Below are 22155 nucleotides of genomic sequence, written 5' to 3' on the forward strand. Positions count from 1 at the left end.
CAACTTATTTCTTGCACTACTCTCTGTCTCGCACAGGATATTTGACTCCAATCAGAGTATCGTCTTGCCTCACATCCAGCAGATCGTGGTTCTCCACAGTCTATGTTTATATTTGCCGGTCTTGTCAGTGTTCCTGTAACGAAAGGCATTTTTACCTAGTCAGATCGTTAGCTTAATTCCGAACCCCCTACCAGGAGGACCGGTGGACTCCCTTCCGCCTGGACCCTACCTTACAACCTGTCTGGTTTAGGTGGCCCTACCAGGAGTTATACTCCCGCTGGCATAGCTCCCGGGGTCATCGGAGCAGGTGAGCCTTCCTAACAAGGTGCAGTCCCTAGAGATGGTCCCATTAATTTGCATCGATTTCTGAAGTGTTGATCCTAACTGCCATTGGTGGTCTGATTTAGGATTAATCCATCAGTGCGGCAGCAGCGTGAGAACTAACCTTTCCAAACCTCCAAGCCAACAAAATCCAAACGGGACAAAACAGCAAAGAAGCACCAACTTTAAGCTCAAATTGAGCAAGTTGCCTGGACTTCATGGGCGGAATGCCTGGGCTTGAGGGCTGCATGTCACCTCGGGCCACAGTTTGGGCACCCCGGTTTTCTTTGATGTTGCACAGGCTGTGTGTGAAACAGTCAAGAAATGTTATGGGGGGAACTTGAAGAAGGCAGCAATGAGATGTCATACATATCCTTGGAATCCTGGAATTTATTTCCCTTTAAATCATCCTTCAGTATCCTTTAAAATACACATAAATTTAATTTGAAGTGAGCACTTGAAAGCTCTAATGATTTACCAGCTGTCGGGTGTTTATTGTGTGACGGGGTTAGTGTAATATTATAAGAGCTGGTAACCAAAGTGAATGCCCACCATCGTGTCGTCTGACTGACATTGCAGGATTTAGCCAAGTTGTTTATTACGTTATGTGTATAGTGTATTATTTTTGTTCTGTTTCCTTTCCAGAAGCCCTGCACCGTCCAGAGTTTGAGTCGCAGGGTCTGAACGAGGCTGCCCGGTGGAACTCCAAAGAGAACTTGCTTGCTTGCCCCAGTGAAAATGACCCCAACCTTTTTGTTGCACTGTATGACTTTGTCGCCAGTGGGGACAACACACTCAGCATAACCAAAGGTAAACAGCAAACGGGATGCTTTCACAAGAAATTATCAATCTGCTCACTGTCATCGACTTGATACACAGCTAGGTTGTACTTAAGTGCCAGAGTGGGGGCAGGGAAATGGCATGAGGAGAAGGCAGTTGGTGATCCAATGGTCAAGCAATAGGAACTCTGCATGTTAACCTAGGCCATGCCTGAGGTCACTAAATCCTTGCAGATAAACATTTTGCTGGTGCAAGCTGAAATTGTGGTGAAGGTTTAAAAAATATATAGAACTTAACATTCCCTTATGAAGATGTTATATGGATCTTGGTTCACCACCATCTTGGCACCAATGTGGCAGTGTCTTGATTTGTAATCTAATATTACCCTTGGACCTGTGCCATTTTGTGACTTGGTTGCAATATTTTCTAAACATGTCTTCAAAAATACTTCTATGCGCAGCTGTTTATAAGTGAACTTCTTTAACTTTGAGTGTTGGTCAATATTCAAAAATTGAAAACCTAAAAGTTTTGCCCTAAAAGTTTCTACATCTAGCAATAGACGGTGGAGATATTGTCGGGTTTTTTTCTGGTACAAAAAGCAATTTACAATTTTTCTCCCTAAATGTAGCCACTTCCTTTATAGTCCTCTCAAATATTTAATTATTGACCTCTTCTGATTATGGTTGACAGTTATGTTAAGGGTATACGTGGACTCTGTAGTTTGGTTTGACTAAATAATGACTTGCCTTGCATCTGCTTTGTAGAATGCGGCTTGTAATAGAAAACTGTAAAGCAGCCCAGTACCTCTGAAGCTCGAGCATTGATCTCTGCACCAGCATACCTGAATCTGAATATTAGACTGCAGTTATACTGCCAGTTTTGCCTTGACACAAAGCGGTTTTGAGTGTACATCCATGCCGAAGTATAGACTACCAAGCACATTAAAACCCTGAGGTGTGAACCCCCCATTTTTGGAGACCATTTCACATCTGTTTGAGTTCCCAAAGGGTGCAGTATAAATCCAGCTTGGGTCTGGACTGATATTTGCAGTTGGTGTTTACATTTGCTTGCGTGGAGGATAAGCGCCAGCACGTACTGGATGGGCCGAGTGGCCTGCTTCCGTGTTGCAACTTCTGTGGAAGTGGGAGTATTTTTCTTTCTTGCCCAGATCAAGGAATGGAGCGGCAACTGGATGGGAAGCAAGCATCCTCCCATATCACTCAGGCACACCTATACCTCCTGGCAGGTCAGCCACAGAGTGAGGTCGGGTGGGTGGCAGTAAATTATGACTCTACTGACTGAGGTAGATGGTTGGATATGTTGGGAGGGGGACTGGGGACTGCAGACTGCAAAGACTTGTGCATGTAAAGTTAAAAGGGTCTCTTAAGCTGGATCCAGAAATACAGTGGACTTAGGACATAAGAGGCTCAGCGGTTTAGAAAAATAGAATGTACAACACCGATATCTAAATTTGCTTTTATTTTGTTCAGAAAATGACTTCGCTATGTTGTGTGTGTGACATCAATTTGTATATTGAGACCTCTATTAAATGATTCTTTCTCTGGCAGGTGAAAAGCTTCGTGTTTTGGGCTACAACCACAATGGAGAATGGTGCGAGGCTCAGACTAAAAATGGTCAGGGCTGGGTTCCCAGCAACTACATTACACCCGTTAACAGTCTAGAGAAACACTCTTGGTACCATGGGCCAGTCTCGCGCAATGCTGCAGAGTACCTGCTCAGCAGTGGCATCAATGGGAGTTTTCTGGTGCGGGAAAGTGAAAGTAGCCCCGGACAAAGATCCATATCACTTCGTTATGAAGGAAGGGTATACCACTACAGGATAAACACTGCGTCTGATGGAAAGGTAAGTCTCCACTGGTGCTAAACTGGCTGCGATCGGGATTCCGTTGAATTCATTGTGCTAAGAAATGCAATGTTTTGTATCTGGATTGTGTTACAATCAAGATTCACGTGAAGAACAAATTCTGGTGACCATGGTGGGTTCGTATAGCTTGGTCATTGGATGTGTATAAATAGAAGCTATATGAGGGAAACAAAATAATAATAAAAGTTTTGTCTGCTGTACGCTGCTGTATAGTTAGTATCCGGAACCCTTCCATCCACACATGGCGCATGCTGTTCATTCAGAATTTGGCCAGGTCTCGGGGCGCTCACCAAGTAAACTTTGAGGGGCCACATTTTGCAGTTACCAAAAAAGGAGTTTAATTATGCATTCTGTCCTGGCCTTGTGGGATTAAAGATCTAAATTGGGTAAGCACATGGATTAATTGTACGTCACTTGATTGGACTAGTAACTACACTGGCTAGTGTTAAACATCGGGTATTAAAGACAGACAAGTATTTATATGGTGCTTTATCATGTCTCAAAAACCTCTCAAGTGCTTTACACACAATGAATTACTTTGAAGTGCAGTGGAGGATTTATATTGCCAAAAACGGCAGTCATTTTGCACACCGTAAGTTTCCACAAACAGCAATGAGATGAATGACCAATTAATCTGTTTTTGATGGGCTTGGTTGAGAAAAGAACTTTAGTACCTCTGACAATGCAGCACTCCCTCTGTACTGTACTGACATGTCAGTCTTGATTCGTCCTACAGTGAGCCTTGAACCCACGACCCTCTGACTCAGGTGCACGAGTACTACCAACTGAGCCAAGTTGACATTTATTAAAGAGCATTTGCTATGTATAAACATGGAGTAATCCTTGTAGTTACATCTCAGAATATTATCTGAACAGTAATGCAGTTTGCAAAGCTTTTTTGGAAGCTGTGAATTCCAAGGAAGGTAGGCCCATACTTAGGTTAAAATGGTGTGCTGGAGGATGAAGCCCAGTACACAGAACATAATGGTGGGTAGAGTGTAATGGAAAATGAATGAGGAAGAGTGGTAGATTGCTCATTCTTAGGTCCTGTATTTGTTCTAAGAATGAATCGTCCATCCCTTTGAACATTGTCCAGCAAGAGTGCGTTTCAGTGTCTGGATTATATGTATTCTAGCATGCCAGTATAGTAACCAAAAGTATTACTTTAAATCTTGATCTGATTGATGTACTTTTTTAAATGGAAGGTGAGAAGCTAACTGGAAACCTCATTGTCCTGGAAAGCCATATTAAAAAAAATAATTGATGGGGAGCCGTGTTGGAATCCTGTGAAAATAAAGAGAGAAAACTGGAAATTTGATACAACGCAGCAGTTGGTCAGCATCTGAAGGAGAGGACAATGTTTCGGGTCTCGATCCTTCATCAGAGCATTGACATGTCTGACCAGGCATGTACACTTAAAGCATTAGCCTGCCTGTCTCTCCGCAGATGCTGACTGACCTGCTGAGTATTTCCAGCACTTTCTGTTTTTATATGAGGGCACTATAGGATGTGAGGAGGAAAATATTGTGTTCTGCAAGGACAAAAACCTTTTGAGAGATTGGCATTGAGCGTGTTGTCCTCTGGAATTTCTTGGCATTGTGTGAGGAGAATCTGGAACACTAATTAAAAATGAGTGATCCACCTTTTCATTTGTTTACCATTATGTATTTTTTTAAACTTTTATTTTAATACTGAGTCCATTATGGATAAAATATCTTGTGCTGCGCTCCCATGATTTCCCGGCCTGCCCTTCCTAGGAAGCAGTGGCGTTGACAGTATTTTCTTCGGAGGGCGTTTGGGTATGGGTTTGCCAGACTAAACAAACCTACTTCAAAAGGTCTATTTTTCACACAGAAATTTCACCATAAGATTCAAACAGAAACATTATTGCTTCCATTAATCTTAACAACGTGGAACTCTCCCCCCAAAAGACTGTGTTTGCTGGGGTACAATTGGAGCTTTCAAGACAGAGATCGATAAATTTTTGTTAGGTTAGGGTATCAAGGAATATGGAGCTAAGCCGGGAAAATGGAGTTGAGGTACAGATCAGCCATAATCTAATTGAATGGCGGAGCAGGCTTGAGGGGCTGAATGGCCTCCTCCTGTTCCTTCTGTTCCTCATGTTCCTATGTTACTAATTCAAATAAAGCAAATGAAAAGGAGAAAAACAGTCTTGTCGGTCAAAAACTAAAACACTAACTCAAAACGCTGGTTATGTGTCGCTAGTCTTTCAATAACTTTGCTACTATTCATGACAATATCCCGGCGAACATTTAGAAACACAAGCTCAAATAATCTATTTTCACTGGTCGAATTGTGGAGCTAACCAACCCTGGAAGTACATCCATTGTCTCTGCGTTTCATAAAGTAATCTAAGGCATGTTCTTTCCAAAGAAGGAATGCTTCAATTTTTTTAATAAGAGAAATTTTGTGGGCTGTTGGAACACGCTGACTATCCCTCTGCTGGGAGGATCTGATTGCAGTCATAATGCAAGTTGTCCTCCCACTCTTGCTCTGGGTAAAAGTTATAATTTTTTGTACATTGCTGGACATTTAGCTTCACAACACTTGAAGCATTTTTTACCAAAAAGTGACCACATGCAGAATATTTTAAATGCTGCCAGTGTGGACCCCGATTTTTCTACAACTCCAATTTGATGACCTCCACAAAGATTACGATGGGAGAAAAATATTTGTTTTCCACAGGCATTCGTCTCTGCAGTTCAATTCCTGTAACCAGTCTGATCTTCCTGAATTCACAGTATAGTTCTGACATACAGCAACAATTCTGATTCTGCCATGGATTTATAATGGTTTTCAGGCAATCAGAGCCTTGTTTTTGACGTACCTGTGATGCAATCAGCGTGGCGTCATTTGACGGTATGAGGAAAATATTGTAAGATATCAAATTGAATACAACACCATCCTGTGGAGGCTGAAAAAAGGAAGAGGGACTTGTATTTTTATACTGCTTTATCACATATCTCAGAGAAGTGGCTCAGAGCAACTCACATACCATGAGTTATTTTGAAGTGCAGCAACTGTTACGTAAGCAAATGCAGCAACTATTTAATGCACAGCAAGATCCCACACAACAATGAATTGGATGACCAGTTAACCTGTTTGTTGGTGGTATTTGAGGGAGGAACGTTGGCCAGGACACTGGGAAAAATGTCTGGTTCACTTCAAGTTGTGACTTTTAAATTCACCCGAACCACTGGGACAGGCAGACCGGACGAACCTCAGTCTTGTATCTGATTGAAACAAGCCAACAAAACGTGCATTCCCTCAGTTCTGCACTAGTCAGCCTAAACCAGTAGTATCCAAACTATCCAGCCATGAAACCCAGAGAACTCAGTTCGATTTGCTCTGGTTTGTCCTGCTTGGGTTTCTTGGGTCTTTTTTAAGCAACAGGAGCGGGCCATTCATCCCCTCGAGCCTGTTCTGCCTTCCAGTTAGATCATGGCTGATCTGTATCTTAATTCCATCTACCCGCCTTGGTTCTGTAACCCTAATACTCTTGCCTAGCAATCTATCAATCTGAATTTTGACATTTTCAATTGGTCCCCAGCCTCAACAGCTTTTTGGGGGAGAGAGTTCCAGATTTCCACTACCCTTTTAGTGCAGCTTCCTAAATCAGAACACCCAAGATCTGTTAGTATCAGCAACTTGGGACATATGCAACTTAACTGGAACATGGGTTTAAACTTTGTACCCCATGAGACTCCAAGGTGCACGGCTAAGTAACCCACAAAAACAAAACGCTGGGACACTCAATCCAAACGGCATTCTAATTTCTTGGCATGAGACTTGAAGCCATGACCTACTGATTGAGAGATAACACTACTGCTTGAGTCAAACTGACATTACTCGGGTATACTGTATTTACTCTCCTGATGATGACATGGAGCAAACTATGTATTCTTTTTGTACTTGAAGCTAATTACAGTACCAAACAATATAACAATGCTGAACAAATACTTGCCTGTTGTACTCGAACTTCACTTTATTTTAATCACAGCTGATATAGGATATAAAATATTTATCTTTAGGAGCGTATTAAATAGGCAAAGTGCCGAGACAGGAAGAAAATCTGATTCATGCATTAGAAAAATCTTTTTGTAAGTAGGCTTTGTTATGGTCAGGTGCAGGAAGTAATAGAATCTTGTCTTATTATTGCATAGTTTTAAAGAAATTTGATCTTTGCTCTGACGTATCTAGTCATTTGTATCCAGAGCTTTAGAATAAATAATTGAGTTTCTAGAAGAATCTATGGCATCTTTCCATTGGTAGTGATTTAACGCAACAGATGTGTAGAATTTAAGAGGGGGAAGGACATATAATGAGCAGTAAATACACTAAATCTTAAGCAAATCAGATTCAGATGTTGCTTCCCTGAAATTGCCCTTTCTTTGAATGTTTTACTTCTGGATGTGAAATGTTTGGGATTGAAATTCATATTGGAGATTTGCTTCCAGCAGTCAGTGCAGTTCAATCTCAGGGTCACAGCTTTTTAATAAAATGCTCAGCAGGGTTCTGATGTGAAACTGGCCATTCACTTCATTGAAACATTGTGAAAGGGACTGTTTACCAACCTGAATTTACTACCCAACCCCCTACCCCCCCCCCAGTTTAAGGGGATTTGTCACTTGGGATGGAGATAGTGAGAGGAGGGGAGGGAAGAGGCTACATTTTGTGTCAAACTCTATCCTTTGCCTCTAAGTCTGGACGAAGCATCACTTTATACATCTTTGAATCTGAGTGGGGATATTGATGCTTGGCCCAAGTCCAAAGGCAACCTCGAGGGCAGGGGGGGGGGCTTGGCCATGTCAGGTCCCCTGACCGGAGAAGACCACGTGGATGATTCATTCCGTCCATCTCTGGCCAGCTGCCAGTCGCTGGAGCTGAAATCAGAATCAAGAAATTAGGAATGCTTTTGAAGAGAAAAGGAAGTAAATTAAAAAGAGGGAGGGGAAAGAAATTTCTGAGATTAGTGTTTGACTTTTCTTGCATCCCCCTTAATGAAGACTGCAGCTTTTGCTTTGTAAATGTTTTAAAATCGTCCATAATGAACATTGAGCTGCTTTCAACAATTCGATCCTCCAGCCTCATTTTAATCAACCACATTTTAGAGACTGCTAGCTATTGGACTGGAAGAAACCCAAATCAGTTCATCACTGGCTCCTCTTCAGTATCTGCATGTTGTAAATTATCAAGTGGAGTGAGAGAGTCTGTACCTGGGAATTCTGGTTGTTGAACGTGGGAATATTGGCTTTTAATGCGTTAAATTCGAAGCTTTGTATACATTCAAATCGATCAACTGGAGTGAAGATCAGTATTTTATTTGTATTTTTCCTGTCAAATATCTATGTAAATGTATGGAAATTTGACATGATTATGGAGAACATAAAAGGTTCAGTTAGAACAGTGACAGAAGAGAGTCTCTGGTGGAACTCTTTTAGCTGCAGTGGAATCTGTGTAATAGAGAAAGTAGCTGGTTGGAAAGTGGTGATAATCAAAGGGTTAGAGCAGTCTTTTTTTCTCTTCCCCTCCCTTCTTCAAAAGCTGGCTCAAAATATGCATGTTATTCTCTCTCATCTGAATGACCGAATGATGCTACTTGATTCACCCACTGAGCTGGATAACTGAATATGCAAACATTGATAAAATGTAGGCACTGTATTTTTCCCATTACTCTGGTGTTCTGGGTAAGTGGCAGTGTATAGAACACCAACAGAGCCAGTAGTAATATGTCAGCTCTTAATACTTTTAAGTATGTTCCCCCCTCCTCTCAAGATGGTGGTGGGTTGCAGGGGTAGTTCTGTGGACACCAACCATTCTGCATTTCCGAGCCAAGGCAGTGAGTATTGTCCAGCTATTCGACTTTGGAGGGTTCACAGCGAAGCCCAGTCTTGTCTTCACCTAATGCCCATCAGAAGTAGTGAATGACAATTACCTTTCCTTAGTGCAGGGACACAGAAACCAATTATAGTGCCTTTCACTTCCCTGGCTGAAATCAGCTAACTCAGCACAGACCTGTGATTGAGCCTGGTTGACTGTGTGGCTCAGGACACACTACTTGGAATGTTGTGTCAGCGGGGGAGTCTGAGCCTCTATTTTGGTATGCAAGTAAACAGGAAATCCCAGATTTCAATCTCTGCATGCAATAAATGCTCTATGTATAGTGCGTTAAACTTCTTGATATTGCATTTCCCCCTCCAAAATGAGAAGGCTGAGGGGCGACCTGATAGCTGTCTTTAAAATCACAAAGGGGTTTAACAGGGTAGACGTAGAGAGAATGCTTCCACTTGTGGGGGAGTCCAAAACTAGGGGCCATAAATATAAGATAGTCACTAATAAATCCAATAGGGAATTCAGGAGAAACCTTTTTACCCAGAGAGTGGTGAGAATGTGGAACTTGCTACCACAAGGAGTAGTTGAGGCGAATAGCATAGATGCATTTAAGGGGAAGTGAGATAAACATGTGGGGGAGAAAGGAATAGAAGAGTATGCAGATAGCATTGGATGAAATAGAGTGGGAGGAGGCTTGTGTGGAGCATAAACACTGGCATGGACCAGTTGGGCCGAATGGCCTGTTTCTGTCCTGTAAATTCTATGTTTTAAAAAAAGGGTCATTACTGTAGCACTAACCCATGGTGTCAGGCTTTCACGTCCTATGTCAATATCATCTTTCTGTGCGTTGTGCCATGTTAGCAAAAATCACAACGTTACCATTGGAAAATAAACTGCATAGAACAAGGGATAATGTTTGACAGAGAGGCCAAGTAGATAATTCAGTCTCGGTTCTTTCAGTCTTCAGGAACCACCATCACGGATGTGAAATTTCAATTGGAATTCAAATGCAAATTTAATAGAGGTTCCCACCAGCAAGAAAGGACTTTGAATCGCTATCTGAATAGGCTTCACTTGAGATGTTTTGTAAAGATTTGGACAGCCCATCACTGGGAAAGTACTGACTCAAAATAAACTGCACCCAGTTGAATGAATCTGAACATTGGCCTACGATTCTCTTGTCGTCTTAAGTCTGTCGGTGAAAGTGCTGAACTGCTTTTGGATTCATTGTTCTTTGAGCTGAGCTGTGTGGCTCGTGGCATGGGATTTTCTGATCCTTGGCGTACCTTTTCGGAGAAACCAGTGGGAAGTTTTAACATTTATACAGTTTAAAATGCAGTTGTCCATTGTTCAGTCGCGAGGTGCTGATGTATGTGACTAACGGCACGTGCAGATCTAAATTATTTTTTTGTAATTGCTCAAGAGGAAATGCTGCAGGAAATCCCAATATTGAAATGGAGCTGAATCCATTGTTACTTTGTGATTGTGCAGGCAATGCCAAAATCCTTCATTAACTGCTGCAGTTGCCTCTTGAAAGTTTTTTTTTAAACAGAAACTGAGGCACTGTTAATGGGGTTTGAAATCTCTCCAAGTCTGAAATCTTTGACTTCAAAGTTTAGTGACTGTACAGTAACTTTTTAATCAAAAAAACTGGTTTGCATCTAAATCAGAATCAAATTAGCTTCATGTAGGCTGCTATACCAAAACAACTGCTTGCATTTATATAGCACCAATTAATGCAATATAACATCCCATGACACTTCACAGAGGAGAATCTGATGTTGAGCAGTAGAAGGAAAAGAGTTCGAGGAAGTGACCAAATACGCAGCTAAGGAGAGTTTTTCAGAGGGTTCACCTCCATTGTTGTGGTTAGTATAGATTCCTTTGTATTTTTAAACTTTTGCAATATTTTATTGTGCGTGGTTAATGCAAAGTTCAAACTATTTACATTGATTGTCGGTACGGCATGTCACGACTTTGTGTACCATACTTGTGTGTATTCAGTAGGTATGGGTCAGTTGCCTCAGAAAGTTGGGTCTCTAAGCAGTTTTCATGTGCAATGGGTATGCATGCTTTTGAAAGAAAGATAGATCTATATTGTACCTTGTCACATCTTAGTCTTAAGGTGCCTCACGTACAGTGAATTACTTTGAAGAGTAGGGACTTGTGTAGGCACATGCGGCAGCCAACTGCACACAAGATCCCACAAAGAGCAATAAATTAATGACCAGTTATCCTGTTTTTGATGGTGGTGGTTGAGGAAGAATGTTGAGCAGGACACTGGGAGGGCTCTCTGCTGTTTGATGAATAGCACAGGACTAAGCAGACACATCCGAGCAATGGCACCTCTGCCAATGCAGCACTACCTCAGTATTGTATGGAGTTTGTGCTTCATGTACTGAGGGACTTGAACCAATAACCTTCTGACTGAGAAACAACAGTGCTACCAACTAAAGCAAGCTGGAAATGTAGTAACTGGTCTATTTTGTACGACATCTTCACAATGCCAATCAGCAAGAAGCTCCCTTTACGTAAATAGAAGCATTTTGTGTTTTGCCATTTGCTTTTTTTTTGGTCTCCCCTTGCTCATGCACCATCTGCAGCTGAGAGGGTGGGACGGGCTGTCCACTCCCAGGCCTCAGCAGTGGTGCTCTGAAAATGGCACAAGAAAAGCCTGAGATGATTTCGTCCCAATTTTTCCACCTGCCCAGCGTGTTGAGCTTGGCTGCTCGGCATGTGAGGAGAGAACTGTGGGTACTGAACCCATTTCCCTTGATCGTTTATCCTTTGATGTTGTTCATGGTTTTTAATGTAGAATTGTGTGTGTTTTGTTTTATGTTATACGCACACACATGCGCATTCTGTTGGAGATCTATTGGGTGGTCCCATTCCAATGCAGGAGTATCCATGCATTGTGCCACTATAGAGTTTCATAGCCACGTCTGGAGTTTCAAATGATGTTCCACTTAATTTGCCTGTCTCTCAACTTGGTGATACTAACAGATCTTGGTCTTCTGATTTAGTCACTATTGGGACAACCAAGCTATGAAAAGCCCTTTCTAAACCTCCAGGCCCAGTAAATTCAAATCAGTCAAAACAAGTGAGTAAGAAATATAAGCCAAAATAGGACTTAGTTTGCTGGGGTTTCACGAGCCTGGTTGCCGGGCTCACCAGCTGCAGTTTGGATAACCCCTGATTTAACAGTTGAATGGATTTGTAAGAGGAGTGGCATCAATTTCTATGGCTTTAAAATCTATCTAAATACAATATTTTGGATCTTCTGTATTACTTTTTCATAGGCAAAAGAAAGAAAGACTTGCATTTATGTAGCGCCTTTCACGACCACAGGATGTCCCAAAGCGTTTCACAGACGATGAAGTATTTTTGAAGTGTAGTCATTGTTGTAATGTAGGAAACATGGCAGCCAAATTGCGCACAGCAAGATCCCACAAACAGCAATGTGAGAATGACCAGGTAATCTGTTTTTTAGTGATGTTGGTTGAGGGGATAGAAAATATTGGCCCCAGGACACTGGAGAGAACTCCCCTGCCCTAATGCGAAATAATGCCATGAGATCATTTACGTCCGCCTGAGAGGGTAGATTGGGCCTCGGTTTAACGTCTCATCTGAAAGACGGCACCTCCGACAGTGCAGCACTCCCCCAGCACTGGCACTGGGAGCGTCAGCCTAGATTTTGTGCTAGAGTCTCTGGAGTGGAACTTGAACCCACGACCTCCTGTCTCAGAAGGGAGAGTGGTACCACTGAGCTAATGCTGACACTTCAATGAGTGGAGTTGTTGCTCTGTAAAACTGTATAGTCGGTGATGTATACATTGCTCTCAGGCCCTCACTTCATTCTTTTATGCCACAATAAATTAACTAAAAACCAAATACTGCAGATGCTGGAAGTCTGAAATAAAACAAAAAGCAGGTCAGGCAGCAACTGCGGAGAGAGAAACAGAGTTAACGTTTCAGGCCGATGACCGTTCGTTGGAACGGGTCAGTAAATGAAGCCATTGCTCCTACAGTGCATTAAAGCAGCTTAGACGAGGAGGAAAATTCTGAGATGCCAGCAAGAAAAAAATCCTCCACAACCATGATGTGGATAAAACAATTGTGGGATACATACCAGTGGAAATGTGTGATGTGTAGGGCCTTTGCCTGAGCTCAGGAAGTACCAGACATGGCCTGGAGCCCCACAACACACTAGCCTCCTCCATGAACACCCAAACCACATCCCAGGAAGAGAAAGTTGGCCAACATGAAAGAAGGAAATGAGTCAACACCAGCGCCCTACCCAAAGGCAGTGACCTAATCCAGCGTGGTCACCATTCCATGTAAGCACGACCTCAACTCTTCCACTTAGCTATACCCCAAGGGGTGGAGTGAAATTGCCTCAAATCATAAGTGCACGTTGGCCCCTGTATAAGCACAACCATACCAGCCAAATCACAGTTCCAGTGCATTCTCCCACCAGCATCGTGCAACTTGTGTATTAAAACTCTCAAACAATGAAAAACTTATTTTAATGACTTAAGAAACTTACTCTATTAGAAGAAAAAATTGGTTTAGAATCTTAATCTCGGGTGCCTCACGAGGATCTTGTCCAGTTTTATAAAATAGGTGGGGGAGGAGAAAAATCTTAAGTTTTAAATTGAATCTGGATTTTCAGGAGCCTATCGGCAACATTCGTGTGAAGCTAGTCACAAAAGCATAACTTTTCCTTCATATACAGCATAGGTTTTCATAATGGGACCATGAGGTCATCAGATTTCCAGCCCATCTGGTGCTGGAATACCATGTAAAAAACCTTGGGAATCCTGTATCCTGTGTCTTTATGTATTTTTTGAGTTGCAAGCATGATATTTCTGTTGCTGTATAGTTGAAATAAAACACGATCTGCCGCAAAATCCCGATTTCTTTTGGGTTGCTGACGCTGTCTTTTTGACGTTAGAACAAGTGTCCCCGGGAGTCAATATTTGCAGAAAAATTGAGAAAGTATTGATGTATAATAGAAAGAAAGACTTGCATTTATATAGCACCTTTCACGACCTCAGGACATCCCAAAGAACTTTACAGCCAATGAAGTACATCATTGTGCCATTGATACCAAAATGGAAATCTTGTGACAGTGTAGGCTTGTTCCTTTGTTATACTGGCTGACCACGTTCCCTCAAAGTCTGAATTTGATTGATTTTTTTTAAAAAGGTTTGACTGTAGTTTGAAAATCGAAATGGGCACTGTAGGGGATTATTTGTAACCTTTTTAGAATTCAAAATCTCCTTCAAAGGGTTTCAGGAATTTTATGAAAATTCACAGTAACTTAATTTAGTGATGAGACTCCTCACTTTTTTTTTATTTATATATTGCTTTGTTGATTTTATAGTCTTCATGGAATTAGAGAAACTTGATTGAGTTGTGTGAAAGAGCTGAATGAATATAATTAAAATTACATGATACTGGCTCAGCGCTGAATGCTGATAACATGACTCCTTTTCACTGTGGAGCTCAGTAGCACATAGCAACAGGAGTAGGCCATTCAGCCCCTTGAGCCTGTTCCACCATTCATTGAGATCATGGCTGATCTGTATCCTAACTCCATCCACCCGCCTAGGCTCCATATCCCTTAATACCCTTGGCTAGCGAAAATCTATTGATCTCAGATTTAAAATCATTAATTGAGCTAGCATCTACTGCTTTTTGTGGGGGAGAGTTCCACACTTCTACCACCCTTTGCGTGAAGAAGTGTTTCCTAACTTCTCTCCTGAATGGCCTGGCTCTGATTTTAAGGTTATGTCCCCTTGTCCTGAACTCTCCCTCACCAGTGGAAAAAGTTTCTCTCTATCTACCCTATCAGTTGCTTCCCAAATCCTTAAAACCTCAATCAAATCATCCCTTAACCATCTATATTCCAAGGAATACAAGCCTAGTTTATGTAATCTCTATTCATAATCTAACCCGTGAACTTTTAATTCTGTTCCCCCTGATGACGTCATTAGCAGTCAATTATTTAAATATTCAATCAGCAGAAATAAGAAGAAAAACCTTGTTAATTTTTTTATGACTGATTCCTAAAAAGCTTTTCTACAGAAAATAATCCTTGGTCAGCAAATATTAGTCCAGCACATTAATCTGGTCAAGTCAAATATGAATGAAAGTCTTTGTTAACTTGTCAATGCTCAGACCAGTAAAAATTCAAGTTTTTCCACATGATCATAACTTAGCTGGGATTTTGCAACTAAAAATGTAATTTATTTCTTTAGCCAACTGATACTTTCTTAATGATTGGAACATTCAGTTTACAATTGTTTATCTCAGTTTGAGGCTTATCCAAATGTGTCAGCCTGTAAGCTGAGATGTGTCAATGGACAATATTGGCTGGATCTCAGGATAAGCAGCCAGTTGACTCAGAACTGAAAAACAAAAACATCCCCACCACCCCCCTTACCAAAAATCAACTTAACTGCAGAGCAAAGGGGCATCACAGTAATAAGGAATTAATTTTAAGCGACTCCTGTGAAATCTAATTTTTGGTTAATTTATTGAATATTACATTGGAGTTGTGTTGAATTGACAGTTAAAATAACTCACTGATAACTCAGACCCTTTGCACTGTTGAACTTAGGAACACTTCCAATCAGTTGTCTGATGCCATTGACAGTCAAGATTTGGTCACTGAGATACAGGGAAGGCTGTGCAAAGGAGCGCCACAAGACTGGTCCCTAGAGTTAAAAGACCGAGTTACGAGGAAAGACTACACCCTCTCCTCAAAACCAACCCCTTTGACCAAGCTTTTGGTCACCCCCCCCCCCCCCCCCCCTAACCGATCTTCCTTTGGCTCAGTATCCATTTTCTCTCCTTACGCCTTTGTAATGTGCCATGGGACATTTTTTATGTTAAAAAAAATTGTTCTCTGGATGTGGACGACACTGGCAAGGCCACATTTATTGCCTATGACTCTTTGTCATTCATTTTAATCTTGTGAATTATTTAAACATATAATCGACTGAAATAGTAAAGATCGCATTAACTTTTTGTAGTTGATTTCTAAAAAGGGTTGCTGATGGTGAAACGCATACATTAAAAGCAAATTTTTAACAATACACCTTCAAATAAGTTTGAGATAGCTATGAAAAAGATCTTAATTATCTTGGGGGCTGTAGCCATCTATGGTTAAAGAAGAAATACTTGCTTGGGGAGTTAAGTAGCGAGGAGTTTTAAGGTGAAGGTTGCAGTGTGTGGGGCCAAGAGGGCTGAAGACTTGCCAATGGAGTGGGGAGCGGGAAGAACACGGATGCACACGCGGCCAGAGTCCGAAGAGTGGAAGGCATTAGCTGCGACACGGGGCTGGAGGAGGTTGCCAAGGGAGCACTGAGCAAGGCCACGGAGGGATTTGTAAACCAGGATTCCAGGATGCAGTGGCTGTATCCGCAAGTATGTGTGGGGAAAATAACCACACTCCCGTATCTAAAGGTACCGTCTGCTAACAGGCCTCAGTTTTGGTGGCATCTGAGGCTGGATACAAAAATGTTCCATTGCTTAGTCCTGTCTATTTGTCCTGAACACGCTGATTATTAGCATGAGAGCTAACGACTACAGCACTTTTCTGCACAGCAATTAAAAACGAGGTGATGCAGTTCATACATCTACAACAACAACAACAACAACAACAACTTGCATTTATATATTGCCTTTAATGTAGTTAAAAACGTCCCAAGGTGCTTAATGAGAGCGATTATCAATCAAAACCCCAACACCGAGCCACATAAAGGAGGTATTAAGACAGGTGACCAAAAGCTTGGTCAAAGAGTTAGATTTTAAGGAGTGCCTTAAAGGAGGATAGTGAGGCGGAGAGATTTAGGGAGGGAATTCCAGAGCTTAGTGCCCAGACAGCTGAAAACACGGCCATCAATTTGAGTTCATAAGCGGGCATCTGAAAAATCAGATTACAGGCACTGGGTGGTGGAAATGTGTGTTAAATTTGAAAGCTGAGTATGTTCAGTATTTGCCTCCCAGTTCAGTGAGGTTCATTATTCATTAGATTCATTACCAGTAAATGGGAATACTGGTAAAATGAAGAGGCACTGTGGTGCAATTGGACAAGTCATTGGAATTTTGAAAGTAAAAATGTTAGGTATGTGGGGGTCTCTTTGGGCTATGGCGCTGGCCCCAGAGGGGTTTTTTTGGTATTTGAAGAGAATGTTGCGAGATGCGGGAGGATTTGGTTCCAACCGTGCAGTCAACTCATTCAATTTTTATCCCAGTGACACATTAAACCACATAGAATGAAACAAAAAAAACCCTCCCTTCAGCTGTCTGCTCTTGCGGAGACCCCCTGAGATTAGCTGAACTACTGGATCTGAAATTGCTTGATCCCCAACTATTCAGGGCGAGGAATGCCTGATAAAATTCTTTGCAGGGTGGTTGTCTGGGGACTGGAAACTAGTTCGCGCCGGAATACAACCATTCCAAGACTGCATGTGCAGACCCTGACTCTGTACAACATACCATTCATAGTAACAACAACAAAAAAAAGTGGTTTTTTCCCCCAAAGAAAACTGTATTTACATTTTTGCCATTTCTTTCCCCCTTTGATGGCGCTCGCCTTCACGAAACATCCCACGGGAAGGTCAGGCTCGCGAGGCACTGATTTATTGGCTTTGATTCCTGTGCTTACGATGGTAACCTTGTGATAAAATTCATGAGCATTACTAATGTGGAATGTCACTTACTGTTATTTTTTTTTATTCTCCTTCTCTTCTACTCAAGGAAAATACATTTACAGAATATCGCTGCCTATTAGAGCAAATTCATAGAATTACATAGAATTTTACAGCACAGGAACAGGCCATTCTGCCCAACTGGTCTATGCTGTCATTTATGCTCCACACGAGCCTCTTGAGGCTGGGGGTCAATTGAAAATGTCAAAACTGAGATTGATAAATTTTTGATTGGCAAGGGTATTAAGGGTTACAGAAACAAGACGGTTAGATGGAGTTAAGATACATATCAGCCATGATCTAATTGAATGGAGGAACAGGCTCAAGGGGCTGAATGGCCTACTGATGTTGCTAAGATCCTTCCTACTCTACTTCATCTCACCCTATCAGCATACGGTTCTATTCCTTTCTCCCTCATGTACTTATCTAGCTGCCCCTTAAATGCAATCTTTTCAAGTGGAAAGTAACATGTTGGGATCCAGTTTATTATCTTTTGTGCCTATTCTGTTTTGATTCTTGATTGGCAGTGGGAGACGGGCTACAGTAGCACAGCTTGATCTGGGTTAAGCATCTGTGTTCCCGGCTAATTCAAAGTAATTTCTAGCGCTGCTTTTGAATCAGGTGATTGTGCTTTCAGGACTGAAGCTGCCTACCTTAACCTTGCTACAGGAAACCTTGTTACAAAGCTCCTGAGCCACACATCATTATAGGAACAGCAAATGTTGCTTTGGGAACCAAAACTTCAGCAATTGCCACATTAAGAGCGAGGCTGTCTGGTACATTCGTTCAAATCTTGGTAATGCAGATTACAGGGTCTGGGAGACCATTTAGAATAGAATACTTCTTTGTGATTCATAGGCTGTGAAGCACTTTGGGACATCCCGAGGACATAAAAGGCGATGTGAGGAAAAGCTTTTTTACACAGCGAGTACTTAGGATCTGGAATGCGCTGCCTGAAAGGGTGGTGGATGCAAATTCAATCGTGGCTTTCAAAAGTGAATTGGATAAACATTTGAAGAGAAAAAAATTGCAGGGCTATGGGGAAAGAGTGAGGGAACAGGACTAACTGGATTGCTCTTACAAAGAGCTGACACAGGCTCAATGGGCTGAATGGCCTCCTTCTGTGCTGTAATGATTTTATTCTATAAAAGGTGCTTAACAGGAACAGGGGGAGGCCATTCAGCCCCTCGAGCCTGCTCCGCCATTCAATTGGATTATGGTAGATCTGCATTAAATGGAAGTGCGTTAATTCTTTATTTTATTTTCCTTTCAATTTCTTTTGAGTGAGTTCCTGCTTGTGTTGCCTTTAGAATTATACACCACCCCTCTTTTGGGAGATTCATGCAGTCTGCCGCTTTTTGTGCATCTTTGGTGCAGGTTGAAAGCAAAATCAATTACAGGTAATTTGAGGAGTTTCAGTTCCCAAAGCTACACATACACTGACCATCATGAGTAATTCATTGCGAGTCCAGACCTTCCTATACTGCAGCAGTGACTACACTTCAAAAGCACTTCATTGGCTGAAATACACTTTGGGACATTCTGAGGTTGTGCAAGGCATTATATAAATGCAAGTCTTTTTATTGAAATTTTTTTGTTTACTCCTCTCTTCTTACTTCCGTCCCTCTATGATACGTTGTAAGTAGCTAGTTTCAAGTATTTTCTGCTTATGCTGCGCTGCAATTTTTGTCTGAATTTCTTTTCATTTTTGAAACTCAATTAAGTAAAGGCTTGAAAGTATAATCAGCATCCTGGCTGGTTATTAGAGGCTGTCAGTTGTGTATCTGCGAGGTGGTTTCAGTTGAGCAGCGACACAAAGATGGCAGCTTAACTCCAGAGTCAGTTCCCAATCTAGAATGCAACCAGAGGCAGTCTCGCATAGTGTGGGCTCGACACCATGTGGAGTAAAAGCAGACTGTGATTCACAGCCACCAGCAAACCTTGGTATAACTGGTCTGGCCGGCTGCATCTTGCTCTATGCAGCTACTGGTCTCAGACTGATTAGCTGCAGTTATATTGCACGTGATGCTGTAAAAGTCCTCGTGCAGCAGAATCCGCTTGTGGTTATCTTAAAATTAGAGCCAGGTCATTCAGCAGTGAAATTGGGAAGCACTTCTTGTCACAAAGGGGAGTAGAAACCTGGAACTCGCTCCCCCAAAAGGCTGTGGATGTTGGGAATCAATTGAAGCTTTCAGGACTGAGATCAATAGATTTTTGTTGGGTAAGAGTGTCATAAATTGGATAGCACAGTGGTGAAGGACAGAATACGAGAGCCTGGTCTTCATTTACTTCGAAGCCTTTATTCACAGAGATCCACATTACCCACACCACACCCGAGATTTTCTCTCTCATAAATGGATGCAAGAGTCCCCACTTGATATGCACCACCTGAATACAATTAACACTAATTGATATAAATCTTATGGATACAATTAACAAAGGGTATCAAGGGATATGGACCAAAAGTGGGTAAATGGAGTTGAGGTACAGAACAGCCGTGATCGTGGGCTCGAGGGGCTGAATGGCCTTCTCCTGTTCCGATAACCGTGACTGTAAGGACCGATCTTTAAGCACCAGACCTGCGTTGCCTGTACTATCCAAACCAGTTGTAGTGATCAGTGTAAGTCAGTTGTGCAGATCATTTTGAAGAGACGAGCATGCAAGGAAAGGATAACTGCTCTCTCTGGATGGCACTGCCACAGTCTTCACTGTTGTAACTGCTGGTGGGCACTGCTCAGCTGTTCAATAAAACTGCTCACCGGCACTTCGAACAGTCCTGCTTGGAGTTCCGTTTAAAGAATAAAACAAGGAAAATTCAGACTAAGCTGTAAAACATTGTTTTTGAGGGGAGAGGCTGACCAGCTGTTTGAAGTGCCTCTCAGCAGTAAAAATGGGAGATTGTCAGTAATGTTGATCATTTGGGCTGCTGGCCAGTGGTTCACTATGACCTGATTCTGCAGTGTATATACTGTACACACTTTTTGAATGTTTGATTCAGTTCTAGTTGTTCCCTCAAGCACTTTTTTGTTTGCAGCAAATCTTTAATATTTTCCTATTTAAGTAAAAATACTGATTTCATAAATAAGACAGGTTTGGAATAGTGACCCTCAAATCACCCACGTGTCTGTGATTTTAACCTTGCCAGCAACTGTTCTGGATAATAACCCCCTCCCTGTATAAATATGCCTCATTGTTTCTTGTATAATTTTTAATGTGTGAAAATGAATGGTATCCAACTGAAGATCTTTCCTCTCTTTTAGAGCTTAGTCAGCTGAAAGGGATCTTAGAAAGACCTTTGAGTACTGATTAAATGGCACTTAGAATACCAACATACCACAGACTGGTGGAACGTAGGTTTCATCTCTCAACTCACCCAGTTCAGCTGCATTGCTGCTGGAAAGTGCCGAGGGAGAGATCACAAAGACTGCCTACTTTCAGCTTCCAGCTCAGGAGCATCATCCGCCTCTGCCCCTACCTCAGACAATCGACCGCTGAAACCACTCATCCATGCCTTTATCCCCTTCCCAACTCGATTACTCCAATGCTGTCCTCACCAGCCTCCCATTCTCCACCCTCCATAAACTTCACCTTACCCAAAACTCTGCTGCCGATATCCTATCCTACATCTTATCCACTTGTCGATCACTGACCGACATTGGCTTCTGGTTCCCCAACACCTGAAATTTTAATTCTTATCCTTGTGTTAAAATCCCTCCATAGCCTCACCCTCCTTATCCGTTAGCTCCCTCCAGCAGTTCAGTCCCCACCCTCCCCCACCCCCAAAAAAACCCGGGCAAACTCTACTTCCACTTCCATAACATAAACCGCCTCTGCCCCTACTTCAGTCCGTCTATTGTTGAAACCCTTATCCAGGCCTTTATCTCTGACTCCCGTGTCTTGTGCATCCCCACCCTTGGCTGTGTCTTCAGCTGTCTGCATCCCATTCTCTGGAATTACCTTCCTAAATCCCTCTGCTTTTCCACCTCCTCCCGCCTTTGTCCCTCCTTAACATCCGCTTCTTCGAGTTTTTAGTTGACCCTCCCAGTCTCTCCTTTAGCCTGGTATTCATTTTTTTCCTGGAAGCACCGTGGACTTTTTTCTGTGTTAAAGGTGCAATATAAATAGAAGTTGTTGGAGGCAAAAAAGGAGACGTAACGAAATCACACTCAAGTACATGCCTTTTTAAAAAAAATAATAATTTGTATTATAAAAATTCTTCTAGTACAGAGTACAGTTTAACCCGGACTCGATATTGATTTGGAAGAAAAACAAATGCACTGAGTCACACAGCAAGTTTAGCATTTAAATAGTTGTGGTTCCAGGCAGAAGCATTAGACTGTCAGTGTAGTTGATCGGACTCCTTCCTGCTGATTGTGTTATTGTCATTATGGGAAATTGTACTGCTTGTAGGAGGCGAGATTACATTTTACTAATACTGCGTGGGCAAAAGTAAAAATCTTTCATTGCGAGTAGTTCACTCCTTCAGCATTTGGATCTTTTCTTTGTGGAAACTTTTCACTCATTTCCAGTATTTTAACAGAATTCCAGTAATATCCATCCTGGAAAGGCTCATTGTAAGACTTGGTGTCAGTTTGG

General features: G+C 41.9%; 1 protein-coding gene across 7 annotated transcripts in view; it reads left to right on the plus strand.

The window, feature by feature from the left end:
• Window positions 1-22155, plus strand: part of abl1 (c-abl oncogene 1, non-receptor tyrosine kinase) — a 149112-nt gene that overhangs the window by 89959 nt on the left and 36998 nt on the right. For all 7 annotated transcript variants that reach the window (XR_010958148.1, XM_067969932.1, XM_067969934.1 and 4 more), the window contains exons 2-3: window positions 967-1131; window positions 2670-2965. Coding sequence is in view for 6 of the 7 variants with exons in the window: in XM_067969932.1 (XP_067826033.1) it covers window positions 967-1131; window positions 2670-2965 (461 nt within the window). In the remaining variant the exon portion in view is untranslated. The remainder of the gene's footprint in view (window positions 1-966; window positions 1132-2669; window positions 2966-22155) is intronic.

Source organism: Heptranchias perlo, chromosome 31 (genome assembly GCF_035084215.1).
Source record: "Heptranchias perlo isolate sHepPer1 chromosome 31, sHepPer1.hap1, whole genome shotgun sequence".
Lineage (NCBI taxonomy): Eukaryota > Metazoa > Chordata > Chondrichthyes > Hexanchiformes > Hexanchidae > Heptranchias > Heptranchias perlo.